The sequence below is a fragment of the Macrobrachium nipponense genome, chromosome 11, assembly GCF_015104395.2.
Source record: "Macrobrachium nipponense isolate FS-2020 chromosome 11, ASM1510439v2, whole genome shotgun sequence".
NCBI lineage: Eukaryota > Metazoa > Arthropoda > Malacostraca > Decapoda > Palaemonidae > Macrobrachium > Macrobrachium nipponense.
The window spans coordinates 94,087,963-94,110,599 of record NC_061087.1 but is presented as its reverse complement, the minus strand read 5'-3'; the positions used below and the strand labels follow the sequence as shown (position 1 = coordinate 94,110,599).

At 46.6% G+C, this 22,637-nt stretch overlaps 2 protein-coding genes across 2 annotated transcripts in view; both read left to right on the top strand.

Annotated features, from left to right (window-relative positions):
- Positions 1-10,370, top strand: part of LOC135209416 (uncharacterized) — a 36,984-nt gene extending 26,614 nt beyond the window's left edge. Inside the window, exon 11 of the mRNA XM_064242103.1 lies at positions 10,231-10,370. Coding sequence (XP_064098173.1) covers positions 10,231-10,370 — 140 coding nt within the window. The remainder of the gene's footprint in view (positions 1-10,230) is intronic.
- Positions 1-22,637, top strand: part of LOC135207447 (uncharacterized) — a 217,462-nt gene that overhangs the window by 96,778 nt on the left and 98,047 nt on the right. Inside the window, exon 2 of the mRNA XM_064239176.1 lies at positions 13,060-13,231. Coding sequence (XP_064095246.1) covers positions 13,103-13,231 — 129 coding nt within the window. The 5' untranslated portion in view covers positions 13,060-13,102. The remainder of the gene's footprint in view (positions 1-13,059; positions 13,232-22,637) is intronic.

Below are 22,637 nucleotides of genomic sequence, written 5' to 3'. Positions count from 1 at the left end.
TTGCGAACGAGAGGCTTTTCTCGCAGCGCAGCAACAGAGATGGCTGGACACGTCAGACAGTCCTCTGCAGCTGTGTACCAGGGAAGTGGGCCGTCTTCCGTGGTTGGTGTCGTAGACGGGGTCTATCTCCTCTCAGAGCCACTCTTCAGCAGGTAGCGGATTTTCCTCGTGTTTCTTTCGCCGAGAGAAGCTCCTCTCAGTACCCACAGTTAAAGGATATAGAGCTGCACTGGCACTCGTCCTAAAACTGAGGGGACTGGACATCTCGAACTCGTTCGAGTCTCCTTGCTAATGAGGAGCTTCGAAAGGTCTTGCCCACCCAGGGGAGCTCAGGCCCCCTGAGTGGGATGTGACTCTCGTCCTTAGGAGTTTGACTCGAAGACCTTTCGAGCCACTCCGAGAGTCGTCAGACGGGATCTGACCCTCAAGACCCTCTTCTTGCTGGCCCTGGCATCGGCGAAGAGAGTAGGGGAACTTCATGGTCTGTCGACGCCTCTTCGTTAGCACTGGGGTTACCAAGAAAGAAGTATCCAAGAACACGCTTTCTTTCTGGCTGCGTGAGGTGATCAGGAGAGCGTACGAGGCTGATGGTAGTGACGACATCCGTACGCTCCGACCGAGAGCCCACGAAGTCAGAGGTATTGGACCCTCTTTGGCGTTCCGCAAGAACTTCTCCGTGGCGCAGGTCCTGAAGGCAGGTGTCTGGGCCAACCAGACTACCTTCACGTCCTATACCTTGGGATATTGACACAAGTCCTTGGATACTTTTTTCCTTGGGGACCTGTGGTGGCTGCTAACACGTTGTGTAAGCTTACCCAGCACCCGAGCAGGCAGAACAGCATCGATTCCTGGTGTGACTGTAGGAATGAATGGTTGAATGAGAGTGCGACTGGCTCTTCTCCATCTTTCTCTCTCTCTACCTGTGGGCAGAGGGTCACGGTCGTCACCATGCTGGAAGGAATCCGATGCAGGTAAGCTACTCAACCGAGCCCCAATCTATCCCTTTAGTTAGGGATAGAAGCAAATATCCTCCACTCCCTCCAACAAGGGGGAAGGAGTGGATGCCTACTTGAGACAAACCCATAACTTTATGTTGGCTCCTGTACAGGAACAAGTTCTTGCAATGCTGGTACGAAGAGATACGCTTGCCTCTCTTTAGTACTTGGCTCAGAGGTCTGACCATTGATCCTGCGGTGCACACCCCGATCAATCGGACAGAGGTTTGGATCCCTCCCTTGCTCTTACGACCAGGGAGGCATTCCAAGGTTGGACGAACACCAGTCTGTTCACCAAAAAGACTCAGATTCCACCCACCAAGAAGTGAGTCTTCCTATTGTTAAAGGACCGAGGGTTTGTATTACGTATCGGAACAAATGACAATTTGTCGAAAATTGCATTTTTCCTAACTATACAACCTGAGGTCCTTTACATATAGTCCCACATCATACCACCCCTCATCTGCAACTTTTTGCATGGGCCTAAAGCAAAAGTGATTCTTCACCGCCCGCGCGCGGCGCGCGCACGATCGGACAAGCAGTTAACTACCGTTCTCCCCCTTGTTTCGAAGCTTACGACCGTCCCAGCTGCCGCTAGTTACCTTCCTATTGTTAAAGGACCTCAGGTTTGTATAGTTAGGAAAAATGCAATTTTCGACAAATTGTAATTTTTAATCATTTATGTAATATGTAGTATATATTACGTACAATCAGGCATTGAGTTAAATGGGGTTAGGTTCTTGCATGCATGTCAGAAGTCGATTCTTACGTAAATTGGTTTGCAATTCAGTCTACAGTACAGTTAATACCAAAATGATGCTGCAGATAGGGCAGGGTAACTCAAACTGATGCTGCCTGAGTGATGAGAGTTCTCATGCCTGAGTGATGAGAGTTCTCATGAGATGGCACAGTGCCAAGTAACTCAATGGTCAACTGTCTGAAGTAAGGTTGTAAGTACGAGTGGTCGTATGTCGAGTAGGTTGTAAGTCGGATAGTACCTGTATAATAACAATCAAATAAGCACTGTGGAGTTTCAGTTGTGATGGCAGTAAGGATAAAAAACCACCAATTACAAGGTAAAAATGAATTCAGTTCAAACCATGACCCCGGGAATAACAAGTTTCATACTTTCACTAATATGGGCAACAAAATGTTGTTTTATTGTGCTGATTACAACTGCAATCTTGAGTAACATCAATAAGCGTTACATATATACGCTAACATTGTTCAAATGAGTGCTGGGAAGGCTGGGAAAGATGGTGTCCATCTGTGAACAGACCCAGTACATCCACACGATAGCCGCCATGTTGGATTTCAAAACTGCCTTGAAAACATATTTGTTCCGATACGTAATACAAACCATCGGTCCTTTAACAATAGGAAGTAGCTAGCGGCAGCTGGAACGGTCGTAAGCTTCGAACAAGGGAGACGGCTAGTTAACTGCTTGTCCGACAGTCGCGCGCCGCGCGACTGGGAGGTAAACAAATCACTTTTGCTTTCGGCCGCGGGTGTGAAGGACGTGTTCGTCATCGCTCTCTGCCCGCTTCATCGTCGTATGCTTTGTTTATATTGTGTTTCTACTAATGGTTTGTTTGACTTGAAAATGAAACTGTAAGTACGCTGTTTCATTTTCATTACTTAATTATGAACCAACATGAAGCTATCGCCGTAGATGCGGCGATTTCCTCTCTTTTCATGAATTGAACCCTTGAATTATGTCTCGGTGCCGAGGGCGGGCGCGCTCGCGCCGAGTCATGTATTTTGGGCGAAAGTGTGTAATTGAAAAATGTAAGTACTTTTTTCATCTATTTTTGCCCTGTGCGTTCGTTACCGAGAGCGTGATTGCGCGGCACGAGCCTTTTATTGTGTATGATAAAATGCAATGAAAGTGGATTCGCAATACAGTATTCTTTTCATTTTCATTTATTTATTTGCATAAATTTAATTTGGATCATTTTCGCTCTTACCCGGGAATTGATCCTTACGGTTATTTTCTGTGAAAGTGAATCGCAAGTGCAGTATTCTGTTTCATTTTCATATATATTTTTATGATAGCATCATATTATTTGGATCAAGTTCCGTCTTACCCGGAATTGATCTTTTCCCCTTTAAGTCTATGAAGTGAATCGCAAGGGCAGTATTCTGTTTCATTTTCATATTACTTTTTCACTGCTGTGCGGGGGTGGGGGAAGCGAAGGTCTGCCAGGAAGTTGTCGGAAAGCTCTCCCGCGACTCCCTTGGTATCCGATTCTTCGTCTTCCTTCCTGCCCCCGCTCAGCTTCTTCGTTGTATTTTGTATTTGGGGTCTTCCTTGCGTTCGGGGTGGGGCATGTCTTCCCCCCGTGCGTGAGGGAACCCCTCTTACTAATCTATCTATGCTACCGCAGGTGCTACATCCGTGGAGACGACCTTGGACAGGTATGGACCACCGCGCGGCAGGGCGTGCCTAGCATCCACGGGCTGCTGCAGCGTCTAGCGAGGTCTGGGCGGTCTCCACTACTACCACGGCCGCTTATGCTGCTCCCCCCCCATTCTGGTCTACACTCCCCATACTGTGGTCGTGACGCCGTCTGCCGCTACTAGTGGGCCGCCGCCGTACCGAGGGGGGGTTGCCGCCGCCGCCTGTTTTTCTTCGTGTTGCCTGCCCCAGACTTCCGCTGTTCCAGCAGCTCGACCCCTGGACCGGCTGCCAGTACCCAGGTTCCGCTGGCTGCCGATGATTCTACGAGGCGATCGCTGGCCTGCCGTACCTGCCGCTGATGTGATTCCCGCTGTTGGCTTGGCTGTCCCTTCTGGGTCTACCGCTGCCGCTGTTCCTGCCGCTCCTGAGCTGGTTGCTGTTCCTGTCGCTCCTGGTTCCTGAGCCTGTCCATGCTGGTCCTGCCCCACCCACGGTGTCTCTTCCCCAGTCCCAGGTCCTCCGGACAGGTGCAGTCGGGCCGTGTTGCTTCGGCAATAGCCCCGGCTCCGGCCTGGATGGAGGACCTGACGACTGTCCTGCGTGAGCTGCGAGAAAGAGGAGAAGAGGAAGCTGTCATCTTCGTCTTCATCGTCTGCTGCTGCCTCTTCCCCTTCGACTTCTAAGGCCCATAAGCCGAAGAAGAAGAAGGCTGCCTTCCCCCCTAAGAAGTCTCCTCGGGAACTTCTAAGGGCCCGTCCCACCCCGGTGGGACGGGGGGTCCTTCTGCTGGTCCTCCTGCTCCTTCGGGAGCAGGGCCCGTCTCCCCTTCCGTAAGGAAGAGATAGACGGGGACCAGAGGAGTATCGGTTAGCTCTGGTACTTCCTCGCCTGGTGCTAGCGGCGATGCCGCTACGCCAGGTTCCGGCTCGGTCTCTCGTTCGCGAGAGATCCCGAGTGTACGTTTCTCCCTCTGGAGACCGTGCAGCCAAGTTTCGGCGCCAGAGTTCGCTCGGCGCCAAGACGCGGCACGAGCAGAAGGCTGGTGAGAGCCGCTCAGGTGACTCTCGTCAGGCCAGCGGCCGCTCTTGCAGCGACCAGCTGGTAACCCGGGTTTTCCCCCCTAAGAAGGCTCCTTCGGGACCTTCTAAGGGCCCGTCTCGCTCCGGCGATTCGGGGAGCTCTTCTGCTGGTCCTCCTGCTCCCTCGGGAACAGGGCCCGTCTCTTCTTCTACCAAGGAGAAGAAGACGGGGGACCAGAGGAGTACCAGCTTCGGCTGGCACTTCCTCGCCTGGTTCTAGCGGTTCTGCCGCTAAACCAGGATCTGCCTCGGCTTCTCGTTAGCGAGAAGTACCGAGTGGACGGTCTCCCGCGGGAGACCGTCCAGCCAAAGTCTTGACACCCGAGCTCGCTCGCCGTCAAGACCAAAGCGCGGAGCAGAAGACTGGCGAGAGTCGTGCAGACGACTCTCGCCAGGCCAGTGGACGCTCTCGCAGCGACCAGCTGGCTGCTCGGGTTGACGTGACGGTCGCGGACCAGCCACGAGTTGAGGCGAGGAAGGGGTCCCCGCGGCCGTCGGTACCAGCCACGGCTGGTACCAGCGGCTCGACGCGCCGAGAGGACGCTCGCCGGTCTCACCGCGACAGCGAGCCTAGCAGGTCACCTGACGCCGCTCCCATCGGGACCCGGGCAGGACGTAGACGGTAACCAGCAACAGCTCGCCTGACGCTAGAGATCAGCGTCGACGTTCTCAGCCGAGCCTCTCGCCCCAGCGAGCGGCAAGGCTAGGCCTGCTGCTCGATCGCCACCCCGCCGCGGGTTGACGATCAGCAGCAGCCCTCCAAGCACGCTGGTCCTGCCAGCGAGCTAGGGGGGAGCGTCAGGTCTGCCTCTCCTGTACCTTCAACCTCCTCGGGCTACACCGGGAGGAGCGAGGTACCTATGAGTGATCGCGAGAGGTGCGCCGCTCGCGATCCCGCTATGACGCCGTATGGACCAGGCACGGTTTCTAGGACCGACAGGACATACGCGCAAGTAGCTGGAGGCGACCGTCAGGGGTCTGCCGCTGTTCCTCCTTCTGAAGGAGGAGTATCTCGGGATCTGTTCTTGCTGGAGGGACTGGAACGGTCCTACTCCGCAAGACGCGGTTACTCCCGAGATACAGAGGAATTTGCAGAAGTCCATTAAGCTGATTCGTCAGCATAATGACCTTGCGGAAGGATTGCCGCTCCCACCAGCAGAGCCCACGTCTCTGCTCGAGTCGTTTTGGGTCCCGAGAGGGAACCCAAACCGACGGTGAGGTCTGCCGCGGATCGAGCTTGCCGATCTCGTCTCGACCAAGTCCCTCTCGTCCCGGACCAAGGCTCTCTCAGTTCTGGCGGCCGGTCGATCAAGCTACTTCCACCTCCTCTACTGCGACAGCGGCGTTTCTACGTGTCTTCGGACACCGTATTTAAATACTCCTTCGGTCCTCCTGAGAGGTTTCGACCTCGACGAGGACTGGAATGAGTCGGAGGACGGTATCGGTTCTCCTCTCCTGTCAGGTGTCGATCAGCCCCACCCCAGACGACGTTCACAGTGGGCGGCAGACCCTTACCTACAGTGAGAGTTCGTAACCTCCTCGGGAAAACGTTTTCTCCTGACGATACGTTTTCCCAGACTCTGAGAGACCATCGCCGCAAGGCGATGGCTGCTCCTACTCTTCTCCAACTGCTAGTTCCACTGGGAAGGCGAGCGAGTATCCAATTCCTCCCCCATTCCCTCTCTCCTTACGGCTACGAGGGAAAGGGGAGGATCCTACAGAGATTTCTCTGTAGGATCCCACGTTCGGGGACTGCGCTACCGGGGGGGCCGACCTTCGGGTCCTACCTGACGTAAGACCCCGGTCGTTGAGGAGGGATCCTGCCCCGTTCTCGATTTCTACGGGAATCGAGAGGACCACCAACCGATATCGTTTCACGAATTCGGTGGGGGTTTCGCAGACTGCTTAGAATTCTACGGAATTTCTAGCGCATTCAGAGTGTTCGAGTTTTTACGATCTCCAAACACTTAGGCGAGACCACGGTCTAAAGTGAGCGAGACGAGAATCCCCGATATGTTACACGATAATCGGGAACCTCGCCTATGCTCGAATTCCTGGAATTTCTAGCATTGGGAAGAAGACTGCTGCTGAAAGAAACTATCTTACAATAGGCGACCAACTGGAATAGAGAAGATCGGACGGGAATATCCAGTTTGGCTTGAACTATCGTCTTAGTATTCTGTTCACCATTGAACGCTTCCTTCGAGGAAGACTTCTCCTTCACTCTTTGATAGAGATTCGAAGGTGGTCGATCTCCAATCCTTATTTTGTTTTCTTGAAGGAAAGAATTTAGGATGGAGATCGTTTGTTCAGAATCCTACAAATATACTACGTATATTAACCTCGCGACATGATTCTACTAAGCAGTTGAATTGTCCGAGGGGTAGGCGCATATCATAATTTATCTACGGATTGCGACTTAGAAGAGAAGTATTCTAATTGAACTGCAACTCGGGGTTGCCTGCAACCTTCCAGGAGTTTTTTCAGTTTCAATTTTATATACTTATGGTTTTGTCACGACAACGCCATTTCAACTTTTATATTTACCGAAATTCGTTTCGCCTAAATATAATTGCTCGAACATATCTTTTATGCTCGGTAGTTCTAGCCGAACGCATTCCTTCGTGGAATAATGGCATTACCTGGCAACTCAGGATGACGATCGTCGGCGAGAGCTCAGGCTCAACTACTGCGTATTTGAACTGCCTGACAGCAGCTCAGTATCAGCTGGGCCTCCGAGTGCACGGTCAGTTATGTCTCTCTCTCCCTGGTTTTGATTGACTACCGAACCGTATCTCTGCCCAACAATCATGGACTTAGGTCTCCTGATTAACGGGATTCTCGCAATAATGAAGGACCATCTACTGCTGTACGCTAGATTCCATCGCCTTCGACATTGCGAGAATTTTCAACAGAGATATCTCTTGGGACTCTTTCATCTTCTGTTTACCGCAAGGTAACAGAAGTCTGTACAAGTCTCCCGCTGCATCGCACTGCGATAATGCGAATGATTTTGCAGACATCTGAGTTGTCTTCAAAATATCTCGTATTCGTAGGTGTACAATTGTTCATTGTTCAACCCGAATTACAAGATGTGTCAGAAGACATCGCCTACTCTCCGACCTGACAGCTCTACTTCCAATGTTCAGCCCATGAGAAGCAGTTCTTCAGGCGGCTTTCCCCTGTGTTTTCATTACTGAAGAACGCCCCGCTTTCATTGCAACTACGACTTCTCACCGGACAGCAATGAAATAGCGGTTAGCGTTTTCAGTCATTTGTAAGCACAGGTTATGAATCTTGAGAATCCTTCTCTCGATTCGTCTGTGAAGACGTAGGTTGCATTCAATATCTACCTTCGTCTTCAAACGGTACATAGTGTTGTTTCTCCTTAGCTGAGATTCAACAACCATGAGATGTTTTGCCTTCAGGGACCTCGGTCTCTAGAAGGCAATTGACTTTCGCCTGTTGGGCACATGCCTTAAGAGAATCATCACCTCGCTGTCCGGCATTGGTGACAAACAAATACATTATTTGTTTGGTCTCTCGGCATAACCCTTTAAAGGCGAAGGTCACGTGACTTACTCGGATGCATGGACAACTTGCCTCCTACCGAACGCAGTCAGTCGGCAGCTGTCAGAGCGAACCCGAAAAACCGAGTCAGTTACGAACTACGCTGTTGACTTAGTTCGGTTGTTACAGAGCAATCATTACTTCGTTTAATAGCTTGTCACAGTACCCATACCATCGACACCCACCATGAGTGTCGGTGTCCTATCCACCCTACCGAGAACTTCGCTGCATTGGGATAGGAGGATGCGAGAGACTTCGTGGCAAACGGACAGACCAGTATGGGTACTGGGACATCACCGAAGTAGAGAAGAGGGATAGGTCATGCGACTATTTCCTTCTTTTTCCTCTGAGGAACTGCATGATTTCTCCTGCGAAGTCAAGCATCCAGGGGATGGGGATCCGTGACGCTCGATTTCGTACCGAACTTCGTAGCGAAGACTCAGAACCCTTCGGTCCCTGACGATTGGTTCGAGTCGTTCACAATCCCCTCCCTAATGGACTTCACACCGCCTTCGATGCGAAGGAGATACTGCCAGTCCGCAAGAACTTCTCCGTGGCGCAGGTACCTGAAGGCAGGGGTCTGGTCCAACCAGACCACATGCCCTTCCTTCTACCTTCGGGATATTGCCGCCCACAGGTCCTTGGATCTTTTTCCTTGGGACCCGTGGTGGCTGCTCAACACGTTGTGTAGCGAACCCAGACCTCGCAGGCTGAACAGCATCGAGTCCTGGTGTGACCGTAAGAATGGATGAGTGAATGAGAGTGTGACTGGCTCCTCTTCCCATATTTTTCTTCCACCCCTCTACCTGTGGTAGTCAGAGGACACGGTCGTCACCCTGCTGGATAAGGACAAGATGCAGGTGAGCTACTCAACAGAGCCCCATCCTATCCCTTTCACTAGGGATAGGAGCGTATATCCACCACTTCCTCCAACAAGGGGGAGGAAGTGGATGCCAGCTTGAGACAACCCATACTTTATGTTGCCTCTTGCAAACAGGAACAAGTTCTTGCTTGCTGTACGAAGAGATACGCTTGCCTCTCTCTTAGTACTCGGCCCAGAGGTCTGACCATTGATCCTGCGGTGCACACCCCGATCAATCGGACAGAGGCTTGGATCCCTCCCTCGCTCTTACGACCAGGGAGGCATTCCAGGGATGGACGAACACCAGTCTGTTCATCAAAAGACTCAGATTCCTCCCACCAAGAAGTGAGTCTTCCTATTGTTAAAGGACCGATGGTTTGTATTACGTATCGGAACAAATGACAATTTGTCGAAAATTGCATTTTTCCTAACTATAACAAACCTGAGGTCCTTTACATATAGTCCCTCCTCATGCCACCCCTCACTCTGCGTATTTTGCATGGGCCAAAAGCAAAAGTGATTTGTTTACCTCCCACCCGCGCGACTGTCGACAAGCAGTTAACTACCGTTCTCCCCTTGTTCGAAGCTTACGACCGTTCCAGCTGCCGCTAGCTACTTCCTATTGTTAAAGGACCTCAGGTTTGTATAGTTAGGAAAAATGCAATTTTCGACAAATTGTCATTTTACGAAGAGCGTCACATGCTTATTTTAGTTCGTATGGGGCTTTCATATATCACATTATGTTGACGAAACTTCAATCTTTTGAATGGTATGCTTAGAGTTGTAATTGTATTCTTGTTTCACCAATTAAATATCGAGTGAATAAGACCCATCCAGCGTGATGATGGTGGATCATCCGTGATTGTTTACCCTATACAAATCATATTTTCAGCCATAATTTTCGTAAAACGGTAAGGGGGATGTATTGAGAAACCGGGGTTTACAACAATTAACACTAGGAAATCCACAAAACGGCTGTGTGGCTGACCCCCTACTCTACATTCGCTCGGACATGAGTTGCGTGGCCAGGGTCCCCCTACTCTACATTTGTAGTTCGAACATATGGGCTGTTAGCCTAAGTGGATGTTCAGGCATGAGATGCGCAGCCTGGCTAACTAAACTGACCCCTAACCAACCTGGCCGGGGGGAGAAAGGTTGTGACCTAACCAAACAAACCACACTAACCTGACTTAGGGCACAAAACTGTCTTCCTCTTTCACGAGGCTCATTGTTCCCTCTTTGCAGTGTTCACATTGACCACTAAAATTGCTTAAAAGGCCACTTTTATAAAGGAATGAACATAACACATCAATATTGTCACAGAACTTGATCAAGTCCGAAAACGTAACCGGGCTAGCAGCGGCAAAAGCAATGTGCAACGGATGAGGAGTAGATGGCAACGCCATGTTGACTATTTTGAATGGTCGCGTCTTGCGGGTCGTGGTAGGTCTTCCAGGTCATAGGGACCAGTACTTTTTGGTTGTTGTGCAGCCGGGTTGGGTCACAGAACTACTTACCTTGGCGGAGGGATTATGGAATATTTCGAAACTAATCTAGTTCCTATGTTATGTCCCAACTTAAAACTGCAAGGATGGTGGAGATAGTGGATGATATTTTTGCTATTCTGCAAGGTGATGAAAATGAAATAGAAACTTTTCTAGATGAACTCAATAAGTTTGATAACAATATCCAGTTCACTTTAGAGAAAAGTAACAATAATAAACTGCCCTTTTTAGACATAGTACTCATAGAAAGAAAAGAAACAGGATATGAATTCAGCACATATAGAAAGCCCACACATACAAACTCATATATTCATTTCTTCATTTTTCACAGTCATGATATAAATAGGGGTTCTATCAGGTTATTTCTTTGGGCAATGAGAACGTGTGACCCTGCAAGATAGAACAAGAAATAACTTACATTGGTAAAAGCTTCGATGCATTAGCATACCCGGAATGGTTCAGAAAAAGGCACTCAACAAAGCTAGAAAAATATTTTACAGAGCAAATGTAGAGAGTACATGGAATAAAGAAAACAAGAAAATAGTTGCCCTCCCTTTTATGCCTAAAATGAAACAAATCACTTCAAAAATGAAAGAAAGTAAATATAAATTTGTATATACCTTTGATAATACCGTAAAAAACAAAAAAAAATATGTAAAAATAAATTGGAAGAAAGAACATAGAAGGGCAGTACAACTTAACTCTCAGGGAGTGCTATAGCTAGGCATTGTTGGGAAAATGGACCATAGGATGGATTTCAAAAACAGTAGGCTTATATACAAAAGCAACAAAATTAGTCACAGGAGGGTAGTAGAAGGTGCACTCATCAGAGAGATTAAAGTAATAGAAGGAAACAAAGGTTTTACCTCAGAAGATCCATAAGTCGAGCTTTGATATTTAAAAGAAGCTAAGATTTGACCATGCTGACCTGGAGATTAGGTTTCCTGCCCAACAGACTTTTTGGTGACCACACCCTTACATCAAAGATTAATCCCATTGACCATCAGCTCAGGATATCAGAGCGACAAGAGGGGATTGGCAACTCTCAAGGAAACCAGAACAGCCATCACATAAATGACAGCTCAACGAGAAGAAGTTCCAGAAGACTGCTGGGCCTTGACCCAGGCGAACATCCCAAACATCTCTTGAAAATGGGCCACAGACAGGGCCTGAAAGTACTCGAGTGTGTAGTAAAACTAAATGTAAATACTTAAAAGTAAACAAGTTACAAAGTGATTTTGTGGGTTTCTTTTTCAATACTAGTATGTCCTAGTGGTAACTCTTGCCATAAGATTAATTAAAAATAGCGATTCCCAGTCTTTTTATCCACTTGGAGGAAGGTGGGTGGGGAGTAATTGACAGTTTGATATACAAATTGGGGGAGGGGAGGAAGGAGTTAGAGTCTAGGAGTTATCCTCTCTCTCTCTCTCTCTCTCTCTCTCTCTCTCTCTCTCTGTCTCAGAAATAATTTATAATTTCACTCTTGATGGTGAGATATATGATGTTGCCATTCATTGGTCTCTCTCTCTCTCTTCTCTCTCTGTTATTTGCTATAGGTATATATTTTTAATGGTAAAATGTTTAAGATGACTTTGAAATGATTAATAATGTAACCTCAAAGATTAATGCAGTAATAGGTTAGTAATTTTAGGTATATTTGAAGTAGGATGTTATTAAAGGTAATACATTTGATATCTGAACTTTCAAGATAGACAGTTATAAGCATTTTTAGTGGTGGTTTTAACTATTCGCAAGGGTGTCTGGTACACATCCCCCGCAAATACGGGGGAACACTGTATATGGCCACGTCACAGGCTGGGGCCTAGAAGGAGCATTTCTGGGTGTATGAAACCCAAGGATATGTAAGAAACCTGAGTCAAAATTTTGTCAGAAAAATTCTATGAAATAGTCATACGAAAACCGGGACGCACAAAATCCAAGGTTTGACTGTGTTGTGTACAAAGCCACATGAAGTAGTAGATAGGTGCCATAAAAAATGCATAAAATATACTAATCACAGAAAGCCCAAGGAATGACACGTGTGACTTAGACTAGATGTCTGTATGGACATGGCAACGAGATAGCTGCATTTAGTATTTATTTGTATACATTATTCATCCTTATATAGTGTGATTTTTCCTCTCCTTAAATTCATTGCATTTTTCTTGTTGCCATTTAGGGAAAGAAGTAATACTATGAATTCATATTGCATTTGACCCTTTTACATTTAATTGGGGTTAAAGTCACTTTGCCTGTAAAAGTGTAAAAGTGAAAGCCATGCCCCATTCAAAGTCAGGAAAACAAAATTATGATCGAATTTGAGAGTATGAAAGTTTCCTAAATAGTACAGTTTATTTTTATTTATGATTCGTTAAAAAATCTGATACAGCACAAGAGTTTTTTTTTTTTTTCCCCGTTCATTGGATGTTGTTTGCAAATCAGATGTTTTTCATTCATTAAGAAGAAAATAGAATTGGCACCATTCAGTTCAAGTGTTTGCACCAAGGTTATTATCCCAAGAAACATGGTTGTCTTTGCTACACCACAATTCATTGCATTGGGTGAGTATCCTTTTGTATGTATGAAATTATTTGTAAAGTAGCTATAATTTTTTAATGAATATATATTTTTTTTTACATATTTCCAGATCTGCAAGTTTGGAATTCTATTTATTTGTTCCCACATCCACAATGGTATCCAAGAAAGGAAATAAAGCATCCCAAACGTCTAGTAGACCAGTGCTGCAAATTAAAAACATCCACAAGAAGTCTAGTCAGACTAAAGAAGAAAAGGCTCTTCAGAAAAAGATATTGAAGAAGGTAAACTTTAGGCTGTAATTGAATTGAGCATTACAGGTATTTGGCGATAGGTGCAGAATGCAGAAATTCTTTTTGGTGAATTGATCATTTATTCATATTGAATTATGGTGTATTAAGCATGAACATAATATTGAATTATAGTATATTGAGCATACTCATATAATGTTTTTTTTTTTTTTTTTGCAAACCTCATTTGTTTAGAATGAAATATGTGAAATAATGAGAATTCGCTTAGCACTAGTTTTGACCATACCTGTACCTAAAGTCTGTTAGTGAAAAGCAATTAAATTTCTCCATATATTTTAAAAATACAACCATAACCTTAACCTCTAATCTTATATTGGACTTCGTCTCAGTTTTCTGAACATGAATTTGGTTCTGAATTACTTTCATTTAAATCATTTTACCACAGGTCTAGTATGAAACGATGCAACAAAGAAGTGTTGATAATCGTTAATAATACTGTAGCTATATGCTATGTATAATTACTAGGTATAGCTAGTTGTCGACTTACGACCTATAGGAGTCACAGCTGATCGACTTTACGACCACCCACAACTAAAACAACTGGGGAGCGACTTGGGCAAGGAAGAGTGGTGTCCAACTAAACATACGACAATTTTTCCCCAGCTCCTGCCTCTCCACACACATACAGCTCACTTTTCAAGCTGCTAATGACTATTATCTTGCATCAGGAACAAAGATATAACTCCAGTAAACTTATGGCAACAAACACAACTGTAGATACAATTGAGAGAGAATAATTTTAATCAAAACCTCAGGTCTTGAAAGAACACATTTTACTGTTGTTTTCACGCTGATAAAAGATAAGTAACGTAACTAACAATAAAGCTCGTACTACGGTGAAATCAGGTGAAAATAGCGAACAGAATCACATAATATTTTTACAAAATAAACATGTCCACAAAGCAATCTGTTGACGAAAAAATAATTTAGGTCACAAGACGTATTAAATTCATATTTTGACTTAAAAACACGTTGTATAATGACAAATTACCTCGTCTCATTTAAGTAAAGTATCTAGATATTGTATGCTAACTAGAAGCAAGGCATTTCGCTCCGAATTGAGTTGAATGCGGTGAAATAAAATGTAAATACAGCGAGCTAAACTCGTATTCACAATCAGCTTATTTCCAAACCGAAACATTGACCGTTTTGTTTGTATTCTGATACAATAATATGAGAATACATACAATATTATTGGATACAGTAATGCATATATAACTTTTTAAAAGATTCACGGAAAAGATGCATATTCATTGTGTTTTCATTTCATAAATATACATAGGCATCAGCAGCATGACATCTCTCAGTTATGCCGATGTCGGTTCAAATCTGATGTCCAATTTTTTTTCTACTGATATATCATAGTCAGAAAGCATTGAACCTGCAGAGTTGGGTTACATTAATAAATTAGTATATTTTATTGTAGTGTCTTACCGAACAATTATAGAGCCGTGATTTCCACGAGCGGCAGGATACTAAATTCAAATTTAGCGCGTCGGCGTCGCCAACACTGGTGGTGATGACGTCATACTCCCTCCACTCACGGGAGAACCAGGTACAACTGCCCAGGTGAATCCAATTCTTTTCCTGCCGGCGTCCGGTGAACATCGGTGGTCGGTGCGGTTGGATGACTTTGCTTCGCTTTTTTTTTTCTTGTGGAATTGATCTTCGGAATTGGTGAAGTACTCTTTTTTGGCGTTGTTGTTATTTTGCTTTGTATTTAGGCGTTGCCATGTCGGATTCTAGTCCGTCGGGAGTTAGGTTTTGCATCTCAGGATGTAAAACTAGATTATCCAAGTTAGAATATGATTCTCACACTAAATGTGTTAAGTGTATGGGGGACAGGTTGTTCAGCAGATCGAAAACATGTAACGAGTGTATGATTGGACTGATTCTCAATGGAAGTTTTTTAGTTCATACTCGGAGAAATTAGCTAAAGACAGAATTAGAAAAGCAGCGCTTAGGGAAAGTAGACTTAGCTCCGCTTCGTCTTGCGATGCTTCTGTTCCTTCTGTTTCTCCTCAAATTGTTATGTCTCCTTTAACTACACCTCCTATTCCTCCTACTAATCCCGCTTCTCCGGCTTCCCGTGTAGTTTCTTCCGACACCATTGCCAGTCTGGAATCGAGGTTAGATCAGAAATTTTCGGTATTAGCGAATACGGTTTTGCAACTTGGTAATTCAGTTAAGACGTTTTTGGAGAAAGCGGCTCAGGTAAGAGTGTAGTTGAGGGTGCGTCTGTCTGTCCTGACACGTCTCCTAGACAAAGGTCACTGTCCAGCTCCCCCGCACCGGGGAGAAGACATACCGGAAGTCCAAGGGAGTCGATCGGGATTTGCCCACAGACAGGCGCCTCTCTTGTTGAGCCTGTTGCGCCTCAACAGGGCTCGGTTAAGCGTTGGAAAGGTGTTGCGGTCAGACGCCTTTCGAATGATTCAAGCGATTCGTCTCCGTCGCGCGGCGCTCTTGGCGAGATTCGCCCGTTTCGCGTCCCTTAAAGAGGCGTTCAGGCGCCGATTCTTCGCCTCCTCCAGTCAAGCAGTATAAGGAGCCTGAGAGTAGGGTTGCGCCTCGGCCGTTAGCGCTTGTTCGTCGCCTCAATCTGTGCCTTTTTCGGCTCCATCTACTAGTAGAGATTGTGGTTTTAGCGCTGTAGCTAGCGGGAGTTCTAAGGGTGGCTTTAGGCTTTTTTCGTCTGTTACGCCTGATGCGCCTGTTTCGCTCGAATTTCGGCGGCTCGAGCGAGGCGCAAGTAGTTTTCCGCCTCCTGCTGAACATTTAGGCTCTTCAAGCCTACGTTAACTGTTTTTGATTCGTCTCTGGCGCCTTTGCGCAAGCAGTTAGAGATGTTAACCAACTGGATGAATGAGTCCAAGGGTGGTTCGAAACCTTCAGATCCGGTTGTAGTTCCGTTCTACTTCTTCGGTGGTATCGGAGAATGAAGAAGAAGTAGAGGAGGAGGATTCACATCACCTCTCGTGTTATTCACGTCTCCCTTAGATTTCTCTGGTATCTTATCCAGATTATTTGAGAAAGCGGCTCCGCGCTCCCCAACTTCGACTTTTTTGATGAGGAGGAAAACTTCAGACCCTCTCCTCCCAAAACTTGTTCTATCTAAAGCGGTTAGACATTCGTTGAAAGAGACGGAGAAATGGATGTCTATGAAAAGAGACTTAGGAAGGCTCTTTTTGCTTACCCTCCTCTAAGTTGCTTCGTAAGAGGTATAGGTTTTATGTAACTGGGGAAGCTCCTTCTCTGGGAGTTTCTGCCTCCTCCCAGGGAGACTTCTCCAGTTTAATCGACTCCTCTAGAAGATCTGCTTTCGCCGCAGCGAAAGTTTTCTTTACAGCGCCTGAGTTGGACCACGTTGTAAAGAATCAATTTAAACTTTTGGAAGTCTTTAGCTTCCTGATTGGACTATTGGAGCTTTAGCGGCCAAGATCGAAGACTGTCCTTCTCTTTCTCAGGAGTTAGCTGAGGATTGGATTGGTGTTCTGTCCTGTGCGGACAAATCCATTAGGGATGGATGTGATGAGTTAGCTTCGCTCATCGCCTTTGGTACCCTTAAGAAAAGGCAACTTTGGTGCTCCTTTGCTTCTAAAAGGGTTACGTCCCAACAGAAGTCTGCTCTCTTGTTTGCTCCTTTTGTGAAAGATGAAGAAACCTCTTTCCAGACGATGTAGTGTTGTCAATTTCGTCTGCGCTAGATAAGAAATCTACTTCGGATTTACTAGCACAGTCTACTAAGAGACCTAAAGCTCCTGTGGAGACTGTTCCTTCGGTTTCTCCTCTGGCCAAGCGCCTTTTTCGAGGGAGAAAACCCAAGCGCTTCTTTCGGCCGAAATCGAATTTGCGACCTCAGTCTAAGGCCTCGGCCAAGGTTAACAAACCTTCCAAATGGAAAGCTCGGTTCTTCATGCACCAGTGGGAGCCAGGCTGGCTCTGTTTTGGGAGGATGGGAAAAAACAGAGGAGCAGAAGCCTGGGTAGTGCAAGTACTCAAGTTCGGCTATCGGTATTCCTCTCGTTTCACCTCCCCTCGCTCTCACCTGCCAATCCATTCCAGGCATACTCTCGGGCTCAGACAAATTTCTGGCGCTAGCCGCAGAAGTGGAAGCGCTTGTTCTCAAAGAAGCGAATAGAACAGATAGAAGGGGATTTTCCTCCAGGCTTTTACAATCGCCTTTTTGTAGTTCCCAAGTCATCAGGGGGCTGGAGGCCAGTTTTGGATGTGAGCGCCCTGAACTTGCATGTCCAGAAAACAAAATTTCATATGGAGACCACTCGGTCGGTTCTGGAGTCCATCAGACAGGGGGATTGGATGGTCTCTCTGGACATGCAAGACGCTTATTTTTCACATTCCGATACATCGCGAATCTCGGAAGTACCTGAGGTTCATGTTCGAGGCAAGGTGTTTCAGTTTCGGGCGCTTTTGCTTCGGACTAGCGACCGCTCCTCAAGTTTTCACCAGGGTTCTATCCCCGATAGGAAGCTGGCTACACATATTAGGAGTAAGAATCTCCCTCTATCTGGACGATTGGCTTCTCCGGTCGGAATCAGAGAGTCGGTGCATGAAGGACCTTGGAACAACTCTGGATCTTGCCAGAAAGTTAGGAATTCTGGTCAACAAACAGAAAGTCCCAGTTGGTTCCATCTCAGAGCATCCATTTATTTGGGGATGATTCTGAATGCTCAAGTTTTTCGGGCTTTTCTGTCCCGAAGAGGGTTCAAGGCTGTCTGGAGACAAGTTCAGGAGTTCTTGGACAAAAAGGTAAGTTCTGCCAATCAGTAGATGAGGCTCCTGGGCAAATTTGACGTCAGTGGAGAAATTTGTGACGTTGGGAAGACTGGCACATGAGACCTCTGCAGTTTTTCCTGAGAGCCTCTTGTGCAGGAAGACACAAACCAGACTCGATTACCTTTCCTGTCACAGATCAAAATAAAAGAGCCTAAGGTGGTGGCTCTCTCGAGCAAGGTTGGAAGAAGGGTTAGATTTACGACCCATCCTCCCGAACCTACAGTTCTTTTCCGACGCATCGGACACAGGTTTGGGGAGCCCTACTGGGAATCAACGGACTTCAGAGCTTGGTCGGAGAAGGAGAAGAAGTTCCACATAAATGTAAAGGAACTGTTAGCAATTTTCTTGGGGCTCAGACAGTTTTCGGAGCTTAGTAGAAGGTCGAGTAGTGGCAGTGCATTCCGACAACTCCACGGCTCTCTCGTACGTGCGGAAACAGGGGGGTACTCAGTCTTTCTCTCTGTACGAAGTAGCCAAGGATCTCCTGCCTGTGGTCAAACGAAGCGAAGGTTCAGCTAGTCCCGAGATTTGTTCCGGGAAAGATGAACGTCCTGGCGGACGAGTTAAGTCGTCAACAGCAAGTGTTACTCTGGAGTGGACTTTGGACAACAAGATTTGTCAGAAACTTTGGCGCCTTTGGGGACGACCGTCAATAGACCTGTTCGCGACATCAAGGAACAACCGTCTTCCTCTCTTTTGTTCTCCAGTCCCAGATCCTCTAGCTTGGTCGGTCGGACGCAATGCTGTTGGATTGGTCGGGTCTGGAAGCTTATGCATTCCCTCCGTTCGGTCTAATAAGAGAGGTGCTGAACAAGTTCATGTCGCACAGCAATGTAACGCTAAACGTTAATCGCTCCCTTTTGGCCCAGGAAGGAGTGGTTCCCGGACCTTCTCCAGTTGTTAGTAGACTTCCCCAGATTCTTCCTCCAGAGAAGTGGCTTCTCAAACAAACCTCACTTCAAGAGGTTCCACCAAAACTGTCCGCTCTAGCTCTGACAGGGTTCAGACTGCCGGAATCTTGTCAGAGCGAAAGGAGGATTTTCAAGAAGAGCTGCAGAAGCTATCGCTCGTTGTAGGAGAGAGTCTTCTAACAAACTCTATCAAGGGAAGTGGAGAATCTTCAGAGAGTGTGTAGAAGTGCTAAAGTCTCTACTTCTGCGACCTCTTTAACAGAAATAGCAGATTTTCTTCTATTTCTAGGAACTCTAAGAAACTGGCTCCTTCGACGATCAGAGGATATAGACCCTGCTCTCTTCGGTTTTTCGACATCGAGGTTTCGATATTTCCTCCAATTCAGATCTGTCGGACCTCATTAGGTCTTTCGAAACCACTAAGCTCCCGCAAGATACAGTGGATTGGAACTTAGATGTGTGCTTAAGTTCCTCATGGGGTCACCGTTTGAGCCTTTGAAGTCGGCTTCACTCAGGAACTCGACTAAGAAGGCACTCTTTCTTATTGCACTAGCTTCTGCTAAGCGTGTCAGCGAATTGCACGCTATAGACAAAAGAGTCGGTTTCTCTCAAGGCAATGCTGTATTTTCGGTATCTTTGACCTTTCTAGCCAAAAATGAGAATCCTTCTAATCCTTGGCCGAGGAGTTTTGGGGTAAGGAACTTATCTGATTTGGTTGGACATGAGGAGGAAGAAAGGCTCTTATGTCCAGTCAGGGCTATTAACAGTATCTGTTTGCCACTAAGGGTATTAGAGGACAATCTTCTAAGCTCTGGACCTCGGTTCAAAATCCCTCTCGTCTCTTTCTAAGAATGCTATATCGTTCTTTATTAGAGAGCTTATCAGGGAAGCTCACTCGCAGTCCGAGAACGACAATCTTTCCGTTCTGAGAGTTAAAGCTCACGAGGTTAGAGCAGTGGCAACTTCTTTAGCATTCAGAAAGAATTTATCTTTAGCTTCGATTCTTCAGAGCACGTTCTGGAGACGATTCGGTTTTTGCGAGTCATTATCTCAAAGAGATAGAAACGGTTTTCGAGAATTGTAAACGTTAGGTCCGGTGGCGGTTTTCTGGCATGGTGTTGGGAGAAACGGCACAGGGGTCGTCACCTCTATGCTAACTTTTCACCTTGAATAGGTTGTCGAGTTCAAGGGAAGCTGGGGGTACTGAGTACCTGGGATACTCACCAGTCTGTTAGGTCAGATTTTACAATGGTTGGGTATATATGTTTTTAAATCTGGTGTTGGTGACAAATGTTTTGTATGATTGAATTTCTGGTCTTAGCCCAGGGCAAGGGCAATCTTTGTTGTTACTATCCTCCGTCAGTCAGCCTTGACTCGCTTGAACTACGGAAGGATTCACTCCTGTAGAGGCTAACTTTGGTCAAATTCCAATTCCTCTACAATAGTAAGAAGAGCACCGACCAGAGGGCAGTAACAGTCTGCTGTAGCTCTCTTACAAGGTAAGGTACAACAGACACCTTGAGTGTTTACTGGTATTGCAATAAATGTAACCATTTAAAAATACTAGTGGTCCACTGAATCCCACCTTCCCATAAATGTGTAATCAGCTCTATAATTGTTCGGTAAGACACTACAATAAAAATGAAATTTTCATTATTAAAATGAAGTTTTATTGTATACTTACCGAACAATTATGATTATACCCACCCTCCTCCCCTTAGGTGGACGGACGGGCAGAAAGAATTGGATTCACCTGGGCAGTTGTACTGGTTCTCCCGCGAGTGGAGGGAGATGACGTCATCACCACCAGTGTTGGCGACGCAGACGCGCTAAATTTGAATTTAGTATCCTGCCGCTCGTGGAAATCACGGCTCTATAATTGTTCGGTAAGTATACAATAAAACTTCATTTTAATAATGAAAATTTCATTTTGTTCCGACACGGCATACAAACCTTCGGTCCTTTTACAATAGGAAGGTACTAGCGGCAGCTGGATAGGTCGTAAGCTTTCGAACAAGGGGTTCGGTAGTTAACTGCTTGTCCGACAGGCCGTGCGCGCGACTGGGAGGTAAACAAATCACTTTTGCTTTCGGCCTGCTGGCGTGTAGACGTGTATCGTCGCTCTCTGCCCGCTTCACGTCGTTGCTTTCGCATGGTTGTGTTTTTCTTTTTCTATTTATCTAGTGAAACTGAATTGTAAGTACAATCATTTCATATTTATTTCCATTGAATTCAATTGTGAATTAAAGGATCTTGGTTTCTCCACGCCCTCCGATTACCCGAGTGCCGGGACTGAAGGGGGCGTAAGTGCGGGAATTCATTTTTCCCGGAAATGATCCTCGTATTGTGTATGCTCGGTGCCGAGGGCGGGAGAGCGCTCGCTCCGAACTATTATTTTTTGGTTTTGGTTGAAATTTGTAGATGAAATCGTAAGTAAGTGCCCTTTTCATTTATATTTTTTTGACCTGTATGCTCGTTGCCGAGCGAATGCGCTCTGGCACGAAAAACTTATTCTGTATGGAAGTAAACGGAATCGTATAACTACAATCCAAAAGTACAGTATTCTTTTTCATTTTCATATATTTATTTTGATTGTAGCAATACTCATTTTGGATCAGTTCCGCTCTTACCGGAAATTGATCCTTTCCCCTTTTTATTTGAATGAAGTGAAATTGCAAGTGCAGTTCTTTTTCATTTCATTCATATTTTATTGAGATTGCATTATTTACTTGGATCAATGTTTCCGCTATTTCCCGGGAATTGATCCTTCCCCTTTTTATTTTGTATGAAGTGAAATTGCAAGCGCAGTATTCTTTTCATTTTCATCATATATTTTGATTGCATCAATTCATTATGGTATCAAGGTTTCCGTTCATAATCGGGAATGGATCCTTTACCCTTGCGCTCGGTACCGAGGGCGCAAATGCGCTCGATCTGAGCCCTAATTCATTGTGAAGTGAATCGTAATGCAAGATTCTTTTTCATTTTATTCCTTTTATTATTGATTGCATCAATATTTATTTGGTTCAAGTTCCGCTCAGTCAGGGAATTGATCCTTATGCCCTTGGCATTCGGGCCCAGGGCACACGATTGCTCTCGGGCTCTTATTATTATTGTTGGGTACATGGGTGCTGTGCAGGGGTGGGGAACGAGGAATCCCCCCCCCCCCCACCCCCCCCGCTCAGCTCCCACAGATGGCCCTTCCCCTTCGGGGGGGAGGTTATCTGGGTTTCTTCTCCTCGTCCGATCCGTCGAGCGCGGGGGAGGGCGCTCGGTGCCCGATGTACAATTGTATTCGGGGTCTTCCACTCGTTCGGTGTGGGGCTCACCCCCCCGCGCGAGGGGACTTCCCCCCCACTAATCACTACTACTGTTATTTCCGCAGGTGCTACTGCCACGAGGGGTGGACCTTGGTTGAGGTATGGGCGTCCTTCCATTTGCAGGGCGTGCTAGTGTCCAGGGGCTGCGGTTCTATGTCTGGGCCTACTGCGGTCACCCATGGAGTGGTGACCACGCTCCAGGTGACGACGTCCCTCCTCACCTGGTGTACTCGCCTCACGTGGTAACAGTCTTGCCTACAGCCGCTCTGTGAAGTGCCGTTCGCCGTACCGAGAGGGGGCGTGCCGCCGCCGCTCGTGGTTGCCGCGCTGCCGCGACCACACTTCCACTGC